The sequence below is a fragment of the Netta rufina genome (assembly GCF_964035555.1).
Source record: "Netta rufina genome assembly, chromosome: 8".
Lineage (NCBI taxonomy): Eukaryota > Metazoa > Chordata > Aves > Anseriformes > Anatidae > Netta > Netta rufina.
The window spans coordinates 1,988,669-2,002,934 of NC_140131.1; the positions used below are offsets into that span (position 1 = coordinate 1,988,669).

The 14,266-nt window shown below is 43.7% G+C and overlaps 1 protein-coding gene across 1 annotated transcript in view; it reads right to left on the reverse strand.

Moving 5' to 3' along the window:
- The window catches only part of DNAJC6 (DnaJ heat shock protein family (Hsp40) member C6), a 43,653-nt gene that overhangs the window by 10,419 nt on the left and 18,968 nt on the right, over nt 1–14,266 (reverse strand). Inside the window, exons 2-12 of the mRNA XM_084290937.1 lie at nt 12,526–12,676; nt 11,708–11,757; nt 11,453–11,601; nt 7,526–7,648; nt 5,984–6,117; nt 4,628–4,822; nt 4,107–4,224; nt 2,461–2,540; nt 2,090–2,283; nt 1,892–1,972; nt 616–1,062 (exon numbers count right to left, since the gene is read on the reverse strand). Of these exons, the coding sequence (XP_084147063.1) occupies nt 616–1,062; nt 1,892–1,972; nt 2,090–2,283; nt 2,461–2,540; nt 4,107–4,224; nt 4,628–4,822; nt 5,984–6,117; nt 7,526–7,648; nt 11,453–11,601; nt 11,708–11,757; nt 12,526–12,676 (1,722 nt within the window). The remainder of the gene's footprint in view (nt 1–615; nt 1,063–1,891; nt 1,973–2,089; nt 2,284–2,460; nt 2,541–4,106; nt 4,225–4,627; nt 4,823–5,983; nt 6,118–7,525; nt 7,649–11,452; nt 11,602–11,707; nt 11,758–12,525; nt 12,677–14,266) is intronic.

A 14,266-nucleotide genomic window follows, 5' to 3' on the forward strand; every position in this document is an offset into this window, starting at 1 on the left:
AACCCTCCATAACATCCCTCTTCCTAGCATCTATTCAACCATTCCCTCCACCAGTCTGATTTCAATCTTTGGAGCAACAAAAATAATAAAATAATTTTTAAAATATTCTTATATTGCCTATCTTGTCTGCAGAATGACCAGAAACAGCAGAAGTGTGTAGCCACATTTCATAGTCCAAGACAAGCCTCATTGCTCCAGACCCACTGAAGTTAAAATAAATAAATAACTCCAAAGCACTGCAGGTCTAACCAAAACCCAAGAGGCTAGTTTTTTTGCTTGTTTTTAGTGAATGTATATTCTCCTCATGTGTTACTGGACACAGTAAGAGCAAAACTGATGACCTCCAGTGGCTGTAATGCAAGAAGCCAGCCAAACATATAGCTGAGCTCCACCAGGGACTTTAAGAAACCAGCCAGGCGACCTGCTTAGTGTTCATGGCTGTGACGATGCACTGAATCAGAGTAGAGGAGCTGGGAGGCCTCTTGGGATCCCTCCTGGCTCTTAGTTTCATGAAATGAGTGTACCCAAGGAGGAACAAACAGCCTGGAGCAGATCACCCAGGTGGCATTCTCAAGCACGTGCCCCATGTCACACGCAGGGCACAGCCAGCATTACCTTCTCCTGCCCTCGGGGACGGGGATGGAGATGCCGAAGCTGCAGAACGCCGAGGAGTTGACTGCACTGATCCAGGTCCCCCCACGTGAAAGACCTCCTCAGCAGCGGGCTGTCCACTTTGACTCTGGGAACCTGACCCGCCAACCCCAAACAAATCATTCAGCAAGTCTGAGTTAGAGGGGGCAGTGGCAGGCTGCGAGGGAAAACTCTTGCTCATGGGGCTACCATCCAGCCCCAGCAAGTCAACGTCTTCAGGCGGGGGTGGTGCCGGAGGCTCTTGCTGCTTTTTGCTGTGTTTTGGTGTCCCGTGAGGCTTGTCACCACTGGCATTACTGTGCTGACTGGAAAGGGACAAGAGTTCGTCATCTGACTGTTCGCTTTCCTCATGCACCAACGCTGCTCGATCCTCTGAGGTGGGGTGAGAGCTACTTTTGTCAGATTTCTGATCTAAATGACGATTAAAAATAAAATTAGGTAGCTGTTAGTTTTTTCATCACAAAGCTCCCATAAAAATCAGCTTACACGTAGAACAAAAAGCTACCGAGAACGAAGCCTAACAAAACGCTGCCATGGTAAAGATTAAATTAAAGTCTTTGCTGGCCTGCATTGTAAGCAGTCAGTTTTATTGATCAGGAAACACAGAGGGAGGTTAATTGGCTCTCCTGAAGTCTGAAGAGCAGGCACAGAGGAGAACTGAGCAAGTTTCTGGGTCAGGACCAAGCGTCCATGGTGATCTCCAGCCATGCTTCAAAATGCAGGCAAAACAAGGCTCATTAAAAAGAAGCAGTGACAAAAACCACCTTCCTAGCTTTGTCTCCTAGGCCAGGTTCCTACCGAACATATCCCTGGGGCCACGGGAGGAACGCTGCGTTTGGCACCACCGTGAGGGTTTTGAGGCATTGAGCGCTATTGAATGGCCTCTCTGACAGGCACCCTCTCAGCGCTGCGTTCTCATAGCACCGCATATATTAAGTACAACATGAGCAAAAAGCAGTTTTGTTTTAGCATCAAGGATGCCTAGGGCAAAGGTTGATGTTAGAACTATGTCAATAGGCTGTCACACACAGCACGAGCAGACAATGTTTGAAGGGGACATTGTAGGAAATTAATTTGCACTCAATTGCAACATACGGGTGTGACCAGCAATACACTGATCTAATGTGAAAGGCATGTTACAGTCAGATCCTTCAGCCTCCCTCTGTGCTTCAGGGAGGGGGAAAAAAAGTTGTTTATCTCATTCTAAGCAGATTTTACTTTAAAGACTAAGTCTGCCTACCTTGCCAGCTGAGAGATGAGAAGAACGCACTCTGTCCAACGTTTCTGATGTTGTCTGGGGGTGAATCTGTAGGACATTTACCTGTAGCACAGAACACCACCATAAATAAATAAAACAATAAAATTAAAATAAACCAAAACAAATTTCAGCATCTTGGTAACCATGCGAATCAAGTGAGTAAAGCTGTGCAGCTCATACCTGCCAAAGCAAGAGTGTCCTGATGCTCCTGATGGGAGGAGAAAAGAATGGTTGGATTGATGTCTTTTGTTGTGAAGTTCTCCCAAGGAGGAGTTAATTCTGTTTGTCTATCAGTAGATTGTATTTCTATCTCCAGTATGACATGAAAGAGCTGGGGATATTTGTCTGGAGAGTCACAGGCATCCAGTTCAGGTCTAAATGGGGACAAGAACTGGTCAATTAAAAAGAAAAGGATGTTTCTGCAAATCTATACAGTCTTTCAGTAGATGCACACACACAGACTTTCATGTTTCAGCTGTGAACATTCTCCTTCAGCCTTCGTAAGGCTTTTATGCTTCAGGTTTGATTAATGCTCAGCTTAAAATACTCACTTGGTGAATTTTAATGTGGTTGTTCCCAGCGCTATGAATCCAGTGTGAAATTGAATTTGGAATATTTGTGTGTTGGTCATCTGGAAAACAGAGCACCAGACTGAACAAGAGCTTAAACTGACAGAACTAAAATATTTGTTCACTGCACATACAGACTTTTAAGGCTACCTTACTACCTGTTACTACACAGACTAATTATAACTGCTACAAAACCTAACTCATTCTGCCTGTTTTACAGAAAGCGGAGCTTTCCTTTCTCAAACCCCAATATTTCCATCTGCTTCAAATTTTCCTTCTGCTTCCAGACAGTGGAGAGCCTTCACAGCATTCAGGACTGTCTTCATTTCTGGGGTCTACTTGACATTTTAGCACTTAAATGAAGCTGACATATTTCTATTAAATACATTGCAGAAACAGGTTTGTACCCCAGGAACATATGAGACCATTTCACCTGCAGTAGCAGCTTCAGTAAAGCGTCATCTATACCGCAAGCAGCACCAGTAATGAATTAAGAAGAGAAACATTCATGAGTCACTCTGCAACTTGAATAGTAAGGTTTCAAACATATCTTCAGGAAAATTATTACGATCTCAGATAAAAGTATCAGGAGATACAGTGACCACTGGAGAACGCAGCCACCACATCCAGCTGGTAGCTGCAGGCTGAAGCTGTTCTGCCTGATCCATCTGCAGCACCCACCTGCAGGGAGCAAATGAGGTGGTATTCCAAGCAGGTGGGAAAACATTTGTTTCCCCCCCACTTCCTCCCATCACTTTTCACGCTTTAAGTCACAACAATTCAGATTATTTCACTGATTAAACCAATTAACCCTCATTGCCACAAAGGTTAATGGAGTGAGTTGTCTATCACAACCACTGATTCGGTTATTGCAAACCCAATAAAAGTTTGCTAGTCCGAACAGACTGCATCTCCAAATTCCTCTTCTGCAATTACAAGAGCCAGAGAACAGCATTTTAAAGGCAATCTGAAATCCTAGAACTGCACAGACCAATAAATATTTTCACTTTCAGCACTGCTACTATGCTGTGGGGAGGAGCTGCGGGTGCGCTCACTCTGGTTCCCCTCTGTTCTCTCCCCCTAGTTTCCATTGCCTCCCATTTCTTTGATCTGCCAGTGTGAAGAGGTCTTTTGTCTATGGGGAGGGTGGCTGCCCGGCCAGCCTCTGGCTTATGCAGTCTTTCCCCTCCCCGCGGCTGCCCAACCAGCACAAATTGCCTTTTTGCCCTAAAGATCAATAAGGTGTCTGTGTTGCTTGTTCTAGAACAGCCTTTACCATACAGGAGTGACAGCTCATTACGTTATACTCATTTAAGCTGAGTAGTTAGAATTTCTGGTGGTGTTTTGCCCTTAGCTGGTTACTGATAGAGCTGTTTCTGTCTTCTGCATCAGCTGGAAGGATCCTACACACCATCAGTACACACTGACTCCACAAAGAGACACCGGAGGCATCACAGACTTCTCCAAATGCTGTTCTTCATTTTCACTTGGAAACAATCAAATTTGTGTTTTCTGTCTATGCTCAGAAAACTTTCTACATCATGAGTGCCACATGCGTTCTTAGTCCCCATCCTTAGCCCCCTCTTAGCTACTTTGCTTCTACCATGCAAGAGAAGTTAAACTCCTACTTTTGCTTGAAGGCGTCCCCCAATGGTTGACCTCATGTGGTAGACAGAAACAACAACATCTCCATGGACAGTGGCTCCCAGTGGAATTAGGACTTTCCCTTCTTGCACACGGTATTCTCTTTGAGGGGATGAGAAGGAAATCCACAGTTAAGCTCCCTTCCATAACATCATTACCACCCAAAAAGCACATCAACATAAAGCTATCATCTCTCTCAGGCTGAGCAAACAGAAGCCACGCTCAGCACTCTCCTTAACATTAGGTTTAGGTGAAACAAACACTTCACTGGGGAAGCCAGCATAGCCCTGAACCATCTCAGTGCAGATATCCCACTGCATGTAAACTGCCAGTCAGTTGGAAGTTAATTTCAACACGAGGCACCAACCTTCAACTAATTACCTGCACTCCACGATTATCAGGCAGTCTGACAGCGACTGCAGCACAGACTTCGGGTACCTTACAGCAAAACCAAAGCCTCCTTGCGCTAAACTCCTAAGGGTGGTAGGAGATCAGAGCAACTCACTTCATTCTTTCATACTCCTGGGACGTGGTGAGGATTCTGGTTTCTCCGCTGAGGATGTCGCAGAAGGGCCGGCACCCGTTCCTTTGCTTGTTGAAACAGGGGACTGGACTGAGGGTGACTGACTTGATAGTAAGTGGTTTGCAGTGAGGAATGATGGGCTTGTCTGCTATTAGGTCGCAAATGTATCCGATGTATCTGCAGGCAGAGAAAGCCGTTACTGAAATCCCCATCCCAGGCAAACAATTTTTGTTTTGTACTTGAAGTCTACCCTGATATCCACTAAAAGTGCAGCTCTTCCACAGTCGCAGCGTGGGAGTTTCCGTATACTCCAGCAGGTTTGCAGCTGGCACAGAATTTACGCTCCCATTTGTGTTTGATTACAAGAACTACAGCCCAAGGGGAAGGAAATTACCCTCTAGCTCCAAGCTGAAGGTCACTTCTCTGCACCTTTTAGGAGAGAAGGTGCAGAGCAATGGTTTTCCTGCTTTACCAGTAGAAGTTCGCCTTCTATTTTACATGCACATACCAGATGAAGTACTTTGTTAGTCAGGTACCAAAGGATTGTTATTACCACATACATAACACTGCATCTTCCCTTTGCTCTGACAGGCACTTCTGCCTCTGCTTAATGGAAATCATAAACAAGATATTTTTACAGTGTAACCTCCTGCAAGGATGAGGCTGGCACAGGGAGGGGAATTCACCAAGGTCCTGTTAACTACAGACTTGTCAGCTTTCCCGAGCTAGAGCACAAAGGGTTTGGAACATTTATTCCTCCATTACTATTACATCAATGTGAGTGAAATGGAAGTGGCCATAAACATCAGTTAAGACCTGTCAAAACTAAGTTACACAACTAATGCATGAGTACTGCTCATGCTGCAACAGGAATCCTGGATTTTCAGTCTGTTGCCTCCTGCCAGCACCTTCAGGCTGGTTTGGGTGGAGAAAATGGGGTATGTGGCATGCATACCCTTCAGCTCACATGCATTATTTCATAAAATCAGACAATAACTCAGGTTGGAAGAGACCTCTGAAGGTGTTTGTTCAAAGCAGAACTAACTTTAATGTAGCATCTAACCCCAGAGCTGGATTATGCTGCTCAGGGTGATACCCAGCCAAGGATCTCTGAGGACAGAGATCCCACAGATGCCCTGGAAAATCTGCTCCAGTGCCTCATCACTACTTTACCACATATTTAATTAATTTATTTATTTTTCCCAGGGAACAAAGTGATAACAATGCATATCTCAGCCTAGGGGCCGGGGACACCTTGACAAAATGCACAAGGATACTCGTGCAGTGTTTAGTGCGAGGAAAATAGCTCCTGCATGGCATTTAGCCACTATACTCTACCTCCTGTGAGATGGCCACAGTACGATTCCAGGTCTCTTTGTGTTCAGCAGCTGCACAGCAGGGCCTGGATTAGAGAAGAGGTGACAGAAACAGAACATCGCGCTGACCAGAACTGCTGAGGCTGCACGGCCATCCTGTTAATTAGAGCAGGGTGGGAGGAAGAAATGAAAAAGTATCAGAGACGTCCTTTATTTTCGGTAGAACACTCTCCACTGTTCCCTAAGTCACCTAAAATAATTTCTCCAGAAAGCCTAGTAATGAATTGCATGGTGACAAGGAATTTCCAGTCCTGTGCCTTTTGTTTAATGCCTAGGACTTCAGTGAGCTGCAGTGGCCTGGATCAAAGCTGACATCCAAAAAGCATCCAAAGCCGAGGACGGCTCAGATTTGGCTTCAATGCCCAGAAGCATGTTTTGTCTCCAGCTGTAGGATTTGCCATCCCATTCCTGACCCAGGCCCAAGATCTGCTCAAGGTTAACAGCCTATTTGCCTTTTTAAGTTCAGCCTTTGCCTATTGCCTCTGAAAAGATCTCCCAGTTTCACATGGGCTAAGTAGGCTTCTCCAGACTCAGCAGAAAGTATTCAGGACTCACCATCTTTTACAGCATTACCCTGACATTCATTGCCCAAAGGACAGTAAAGGAATTTGATTCTTGGGCTAAATTTCCAGGACCGGAGGCAACAAGTGCATCTTAGTCTCTGTTTGAGACAAACCTGTATCCTGGAGCTGCTGGCTGCACTACATGAGGCAGGAACTGCCAGACTCGTACGTAAGGTTTACGCAGTCTGGGATCAGTCATTTCCCCAGTTCCTCCCAGGTTTACACTGATGAAAACTGACAGCCTCCTGGATTTAATTTAGGCTCCAGGAGCAAAACAGAACTCTCCTCTTGGGCATTACTGTCAACATAAAAGGTTGGCTGGGGTAAATTACAAGCTAGTCATACAGAATGACAGCACCCTCATGCATCAGATCTACGTGATACCCGGTCCTGAACAACCCTTACGGGGGGTCAGCAACCTAGCTGGCTGTGGTGCACCACGAGGGGCAGAAGGCAACTGGATGTCTTCAGCCAGGTCTGACAGCAACCATCGCAAGAGACTGACAACCTCAGTTTTACAGTTAAACAGAATTCCCAAAGACATGTTTGCTCCTGCACTTCCATCAGCAACCCTCAGTCTAGAGCTGGGTTTAGCCCTATGACTACACACAATTAAACACAAAGCAACAGAGGGCTGACGATCCTTACGGTCAGTTCTTGAGAGAAGTTCAAGCCATCACCGGCTCATAGATCACTGCTGGAACAATTGCAACTTCTCTGACCTTGCATTGCTCCATGTTCAGTGCTAGGTCTCCCAGGTTAGCTGTGGAGCTGCAAATAAAGCCCCTTTCTAGGGGGCTGGTTTTACCACATTTCTTTTATTTATTTATTTATTTATAAGAAATTGTCACCATCCATGTAGACAGACTCTAGATGTGCAACAGGCAGTGTGACATAAGACTCACAGGTCTGAAAATCTGCTCACATTCTGCCCTACTCACCATGCAGTGGATGACACACACGTTCTTGGGGTTCTGCTGTAGCCAGTTGTGCATGTTCTTACAGACAGCATAGAGGTTGTGCAGGCTGGGCGCTTGTCGTACTGGCCAGCTACATTCAGATACCTGCAGGAATTGCACAGTGAACAAAAGCTGGCTTCATAAGAGCATTAGGCAGGGCGTGCTTTTACAAACGCTTTCTGCCAAGAAACATACTTCTCCTTTGCAACCTAGAGTTACGTGCTTGAAACCTACTCCCTCTCTGATGTGTAATTCTGATCCCCGACGTTCATGAATTATGAATGTACAAACAAAAAGGAACCCTCAATTGAATAACAAGATTTTGATGTATTTTCATTGATGATACGTTTTTATTTTTTAATTGCATTCCAAGCCAGATTATCTTGAGTGGCCTTCCATAGCACTCCAGTCTCGCAGCTGCACATTGATTTCTGTCAAAAATCTTTGTACAAGTTGTCCCCAAAAACCACGGCTCTGATTTTCAAAGGATACTGAACATCTGTTATTCTCAGTCGTTTTGTGTAATAGGATTCTCAAGCCCCATTTGACAGATATTAGATTGATGAAAGGGAAACTTCTGTTCAAAAAAAAAATCCTATCTGAGTAAGCATAGTTAAGATATGAGCCAGAAAAAATGAATGACTTCTTAGAGTTGAAAACCCACAAATCCTAAAGTATGCCTGGTTACTATTCATCAGCGTACTAGTTCTGAGTCACGACATCTCAAAAAGAGTCTTCACAGTCTCAAACAGCACATCAAATAGCCTTCTACAGACATCTCAGTTTTATTTGTTTTTAACTGAAATGTCTTTTTCTTAAACGTCATTTCTGGCTAAAAGAAATTTAAAGGAAAAACATTTGTCATTAGACAAATGATTGTTTTTCTCTCAGCTGAGATTTGGGTTCTGTTTAATGAAAACCAGGGGCAGGAAGGAGATTGTTTGACCAGGTGTTCTTAAATGGCCGTACCATTTTCATACCTGACCGTGTCATCTCTCAGAGAAAGGCAAGGCTCCAGGATTCATAAAAGATGCATTTAAGATTCTCTCTTACATATGTACACCTGCACAACAGCTGATAGCAGAAGCACGAATCCTGCCCAGCACATCATTGATTCTCTTGCCTATACCTCTTCTGCAGCTTTTCAGGAAGGGGGACAGAACAACCAAAGGCTCACTGTGTGGTAGCTCCCATGCAGGAATGGCCCCCATCAGCTTTCTGTTCCACAGACCTGACAGCGTTTGCTTTGCTGAAAGCACAGGACCATTGTAAGTTCTGAACTAGAGAGTTCACAAACATTCATTCAATTCTTTAATAGACCCAGAATGCTGATGCCATAACTGAGATAGAGGTGCCTGACAATTATTTTTCTATTATCAGGCAAGCCTTCTCCTTCCAACCCCAAGTACTTTTGCACCAGGCTTCTAGAGGTACAAGATCCACTTGCAATTAGAGCACCAAACCACAATGCAGATTACAAGAGGCTGCTAGAATTAATATGACCAGCGACCTTTGCACTGATGAATCTCTGAATAGGTCTTAGGACAACACACTGTCAAGCATCTGGAAAAGCCATTATCACTTACAAAGTAAATAATACACATTTCCCACAGTCCATAATTATATATTTACTTTGTCTATAATTACACATCTTTCTGCTGGTTCGCAATTAGGAAATTAAATACATGGGAAGTAGCATTTCATTTATTTCAGATATAACCTCAACACCCCTCACAAAAGGCAGCCTTACAGAAAAGGAACAGGAATTCTTCTAGAGCTTTGGAAATATGCAGCCAGTGCTTGTTTTTCCTCTAGCAGTAGGGCAGTAACGGCCAAGAACGTGACCCTACAGGGACTTTGAAGTTTGGTTTTGTTTAATGCTATATTTGAGTTATATGTTTTCAAACTGCTCACATTTTCTCGAGCAGATGTGAACTCTCCCCTCCTGCTGGGGTGACGAGGCAGGGAGAAAAGCAGAGCACGACTGGACTTGAGCAGCAGCTTTTACTGCTCACATTGCCTCCTCTCCTCACTGGATGGGACACTTGGGGCTTCGAGCCCCACACAGCCACACAGGGGCAGGAAAATGGGCTGGCAGGACACTGTCATCTCCCTCCTCTGTCACTCTCTGTCCTCTGTGATCTTGAAAAGAGCAGCTCTAAAGAAGATAGGAATTAAGAAGCCATTCACTTCAAAGAACAAGTGCCTCTCAAAACTTCAGCTCATCTGGTATCCTTACCCAAAGCAGAGAATACTTTTCATGTGATTTCATTTCCTTGATAGCCCATTAATATTTTTTTCCCCACTACAGGTTAAGTTCAACCTCATATTTACAATTGTCTCATCTCATGTATTCTGTTCTGCACATTTAATTTTCCTGAAGAATACTTGGAGTCAGTATTTCCTAGCCCATAACCTGAAAGTACCATCTTTCAATAAAAAGCTGTATCATTTTCTTTGTGTGTGTGTCAAGGCAATAGCCTACAAAGCACCTACTCATGCTTCGAGAGTGACCTACAAAGTCATCTGTCAAGGTATGGTAGGAGACAAATTACAGGGGATGAAGGGGTTATGGTCAGGTCAAGTAATATATCAACAGGTGGTTAATGCTGGGCTATCAAAAGTAGATCTGTCTTCCTCCTCCCACCAACAGCAACAGTGATGCACCAAACCCAAGTAAGACTGAAGATTCAGAGCCTTTGATATTTTTTAATTAGTCTTTCCTGTTCATTTACTCATAGCTGAAGTCATGGCTGCTTACCGATTGCTACAGAGAAATTTGCTTCAAGTATAAGTGAGTGGTTACTGGAGGTCAGAGCAATTGCTGAGGATAGATTCAGCTACAGCTCAAGGGAAAATGGAATGAGGCTTATACACAGCATGAGATTCTCTTACCCTGACAGAGGGTTACGTCTGGCAACTACTGTTGCCTTTTGAGTCAAAGTTCACAAAAAATAAGAAATAAGAAAATCATCACTCCCTTGGGGGAGAGGAAAAGAACAGGATTTTTTTTTAGAAGATTAGATCTAACCTTGCATTTCAGCAGCAGTGTCTTGAAGAGCTATCCTCCAAAAGCCATTAATGAACCAGAGCCTTGAACTGCTCCTGTATGCCATTCTGGTTTTAGAGAAGGAAACTGGGACAGAGACTGGAGGTGTTTTTTTAAAATTATACGCTAGTGGAAGAGCCAAAATGTACCTTATACTGTTTCTAGTCCTGTGCTTTGCCTCCTCGGTGCTTCTGCTTGATTACAACACCACTGAAGGATTCTTCAACGTGAAAATTATCTAAGTCCTTTTACTGATAATTTCTTTTAAAGCACTTCTGTTAGGATCTTTGTTAGACCTTCTTTATAATTCCTATTAATTCCTCATCACCTCTCAGATACTCCTATATGATAACCCACAGCTATCTGTATTCCACACTCAAGGCACTGCCAGCAATTTGCCATTTATTAGGATTCTTGGTAGTGATCACTGGGGCTCAGACCACATTGAAGTCTTGCACACCCACATCATATGCTTGAGTCTGTGCTTTAATTCTTTCTGAAGCTCACCTCTGTTGCATGAGAAACTAAAGGGCTTACTCCTTATTTCTTTGCAGCAGCTTCTGGCAACTATGTAGGAGTCAAGAGCAGCACAGGCTCAACTCGGGGCAGCGTCACTCTCACAGACTCCTGACAGAAGCATTATGCCCTGAACTTTCCATCTCTTTAATACCCCAGACATCAGCTAAAAGCCAGAAGAGACCATGGCCACTTAGTAACATCTATAATAAAGGTCTCTTCCAACCCAAGCCATTCAATGATTCTGTAATTCCTTTTCCATCTCAGTACGTTCTGCCACACAAAGGAGAGACAGAAGCAGGATCTTCTGCCCCGTTTCTCAAAAACTCTTGGAAGACACTCACCCTGTTGTGAAACTTGGCACTGCGATAATACTTAGGTGACAAGTTGAAGACTGTGTAGTGGTCAGGATGTCTGGAATCCAAAAATGTCCGTACGTCTTCAATGTGGTTCCTGAACCCCAGTTCAACGCCTTCAGCCGGAAAAGACATCACTAGAAGGGTAAGAAGAAGGCAAGGTGAGCATGCACCATAACATGGTTATAAACTTCTGAACCCCGAGGAACTACAAGTTCTATTTATCCCAGCAGCAGTACTTACCTATGATTCTCGAGGTAATGTATGAAATATCTAGCTCGCCCTTGGTGTAACTAAAAGAAGACAAAGTAGGAGATAGGGATTATGCATTGTTACAGAAGACAGCCCATTACAGAAATCAGGAGGACATTGTTTTCCCACATAGATCTGCTTTTCACACAAGGAAGGAAATGATCTTAAAACCAATTCTTTGTCTTTCTGTCTTAAGCAGAGGCTACAAACAGTTTACTGTAGACAGCGACCCAGCTTTCCTTTCACATACACTATTAAATGGATGCAGAAGCTTCCAAAAATAATAATAAAAAAAAAGTCCCTTTTCCCCTTTTCCCTTTTGTCATTAATTTTCAGTACCAGTTTTCAGGAGAATCTCTAGCTGTTAGACACTTCACAGATCAAAGCCTCAGAGGAGCTGCCTCCACTAGATTTCTTTAATTTACTCTAGCCCCATATCCCTCAGAGGCAGGTGGAGTGCCAAGCACAAAGGCCATCACGAGCAGAGGTGACCAAAGCAAAGTCACTTCAGTTCTTTCTTCAGCTCAGGAAGTGGTTGTAGCAAAGGGAACAGTTTTATCAGCAAGAAGGGTCTCACTGAACATTAAGTAACATGAGCCAACTTCCAGTGACAAAACAGTCATGCAGCAGCCGAGTGGCAGGACCCCACAAGGGTCAAAGGAATCAGAAACTACGTGCCCCACTTTCACCAGGGAGGCCTTTTCCAGACTCCTGAACGTTGGCGTTCATTTATTATGCTAGTTAAGATGGCAAGTCAGACCAGAAGGTAGTGACACTACCTGCACTAGCCAGCTCCAGCTCTACCATACCTGGCAACAGATTGCATGACCTTTGAAGATGTATCTTTCAGGGTATCCTTCAGGTTATCCTTCAAATTGCTGAACAGCCTCCCTGCTCCTCCTTTCACCATGTCCAGCAAGCCTCCCCCATAGCTGGACTCCATGTCTGGTGATGAGGCACCTTCAAATACAACAAAAGCAAACCCAACGTCACTTATTTGGAACAAATCCACAGAGCCAACGAACCCATTGCTCTACTCAGACCAAACGTATTCCCGTGCACCGCCGCAAGTTGAGTGTAGGCCCAAAGTAGTTTTGCTTATGAAAGAAATGCAATTTCTCATCTCTGCAAAATCATGTTCTAGGCACAGAAAGCGTCGGCGACCCTCAGCATTGTTTGTAGGTTGACTGCATGGTATCAGTACAGCATGGACAACCACCAGCCAAGCTCCCTTGCCTCTCAACCCAACCCAAAGCAAGGCCAGCTCTTCAGTGTGGAGCTGATCTGCTGATTTAAGAGTCATTTAAGAGTCCAGACAAGGAGAAAGCAGAGCAGGGCTCACCTCCTTGGTATGCTTTTTCCTCACAGCTTGAAACATCATGAAGCTGCAAAGTCGAGAGGAGACTAACGCAGAGCAAAAGCCATTTAAATATTATTTTGATGGACTGTGATGTGGCGTTCCACCTCAAGTGTTTGTATTTTGCAATTATACTAGAATAACTATTCCACTCTCCTAACCAAAACCCAATTCATTGCAGTTTTTCTTATTATACCACTGCTGTGTTAATAGCATAAGTCATTCTCAGAAAAATATAATAAATTGAATGTAGACTTGAGTAAACATGGTTTTGTTTTATTGCAGAATTTTGTTAGAGACAAACCAGTGAAATCATATTTTGTTTGCTATAAGATAGACCTGTCTACATAAATTGCTTTTTGTTCACTGGGACTTGACTATCTTGACTTAACAAACTTCAGCTACAGTACTCTAATTAAACATTTGCTACCTCATTATTATGTCAGATTAGTCCAAAGCCCTAGATGCAAACTCACTTAAATGTTATTCACTCTTTGAAACCCAGCGTCAGCTATCAATAAATGTAATATATATTGTTAAGCTGGAGACTCCATTGGTAAAGTGATGCTATTTATTCCCCTGTGCCCAAAGAGTGCTTAATGCACTGTGATGCAGCCACAGCCCACATGCACGTGACCTACGTGCAAAACTGGTAACATCAGAGGCCACAGCTCCTCTGCATCGTGCTTGTGAAGAGATGGACAATACTCTGCTGATTCAGAACAGGAGATGCCTTTCAGGGCACAGGAACATTTCCTTTCCAAACCACTTTGAAGTGTGTACTTCAAATATGAATAAAAAATAAAATAAAAAAGGAAGTAGCTCATTGGCTTCCAAATAGGGAATGGGTGTTTGATCTTTCTTCAAATACTTTGCTTCCACATTACTCTGTTAGGAGGGTCAGGGATAGAGAAGTGAAGTTCAAAAGGCATGTGTAGATCTGCAGGTCAGCTTTTTAAAGAAAGGAAGGGAGAAAGATGGTAACTTGGAGTGAGGAAAGGGGGAGCAAAGGGATCAGAGCCAGTGGGTATTGAACACATTTTATTCTGGGAAGTGCTCTGTGAGTAACAGAAAGGCTTCAAGAACACGGAAAAACAAGAATCTTTGGGAAATGAGACAGGGAGAGAATTTCACTCCACTTCTAAAAGAAAACCCTAGCAATTAATTCCACGTTTACTATATGCACTAGAACA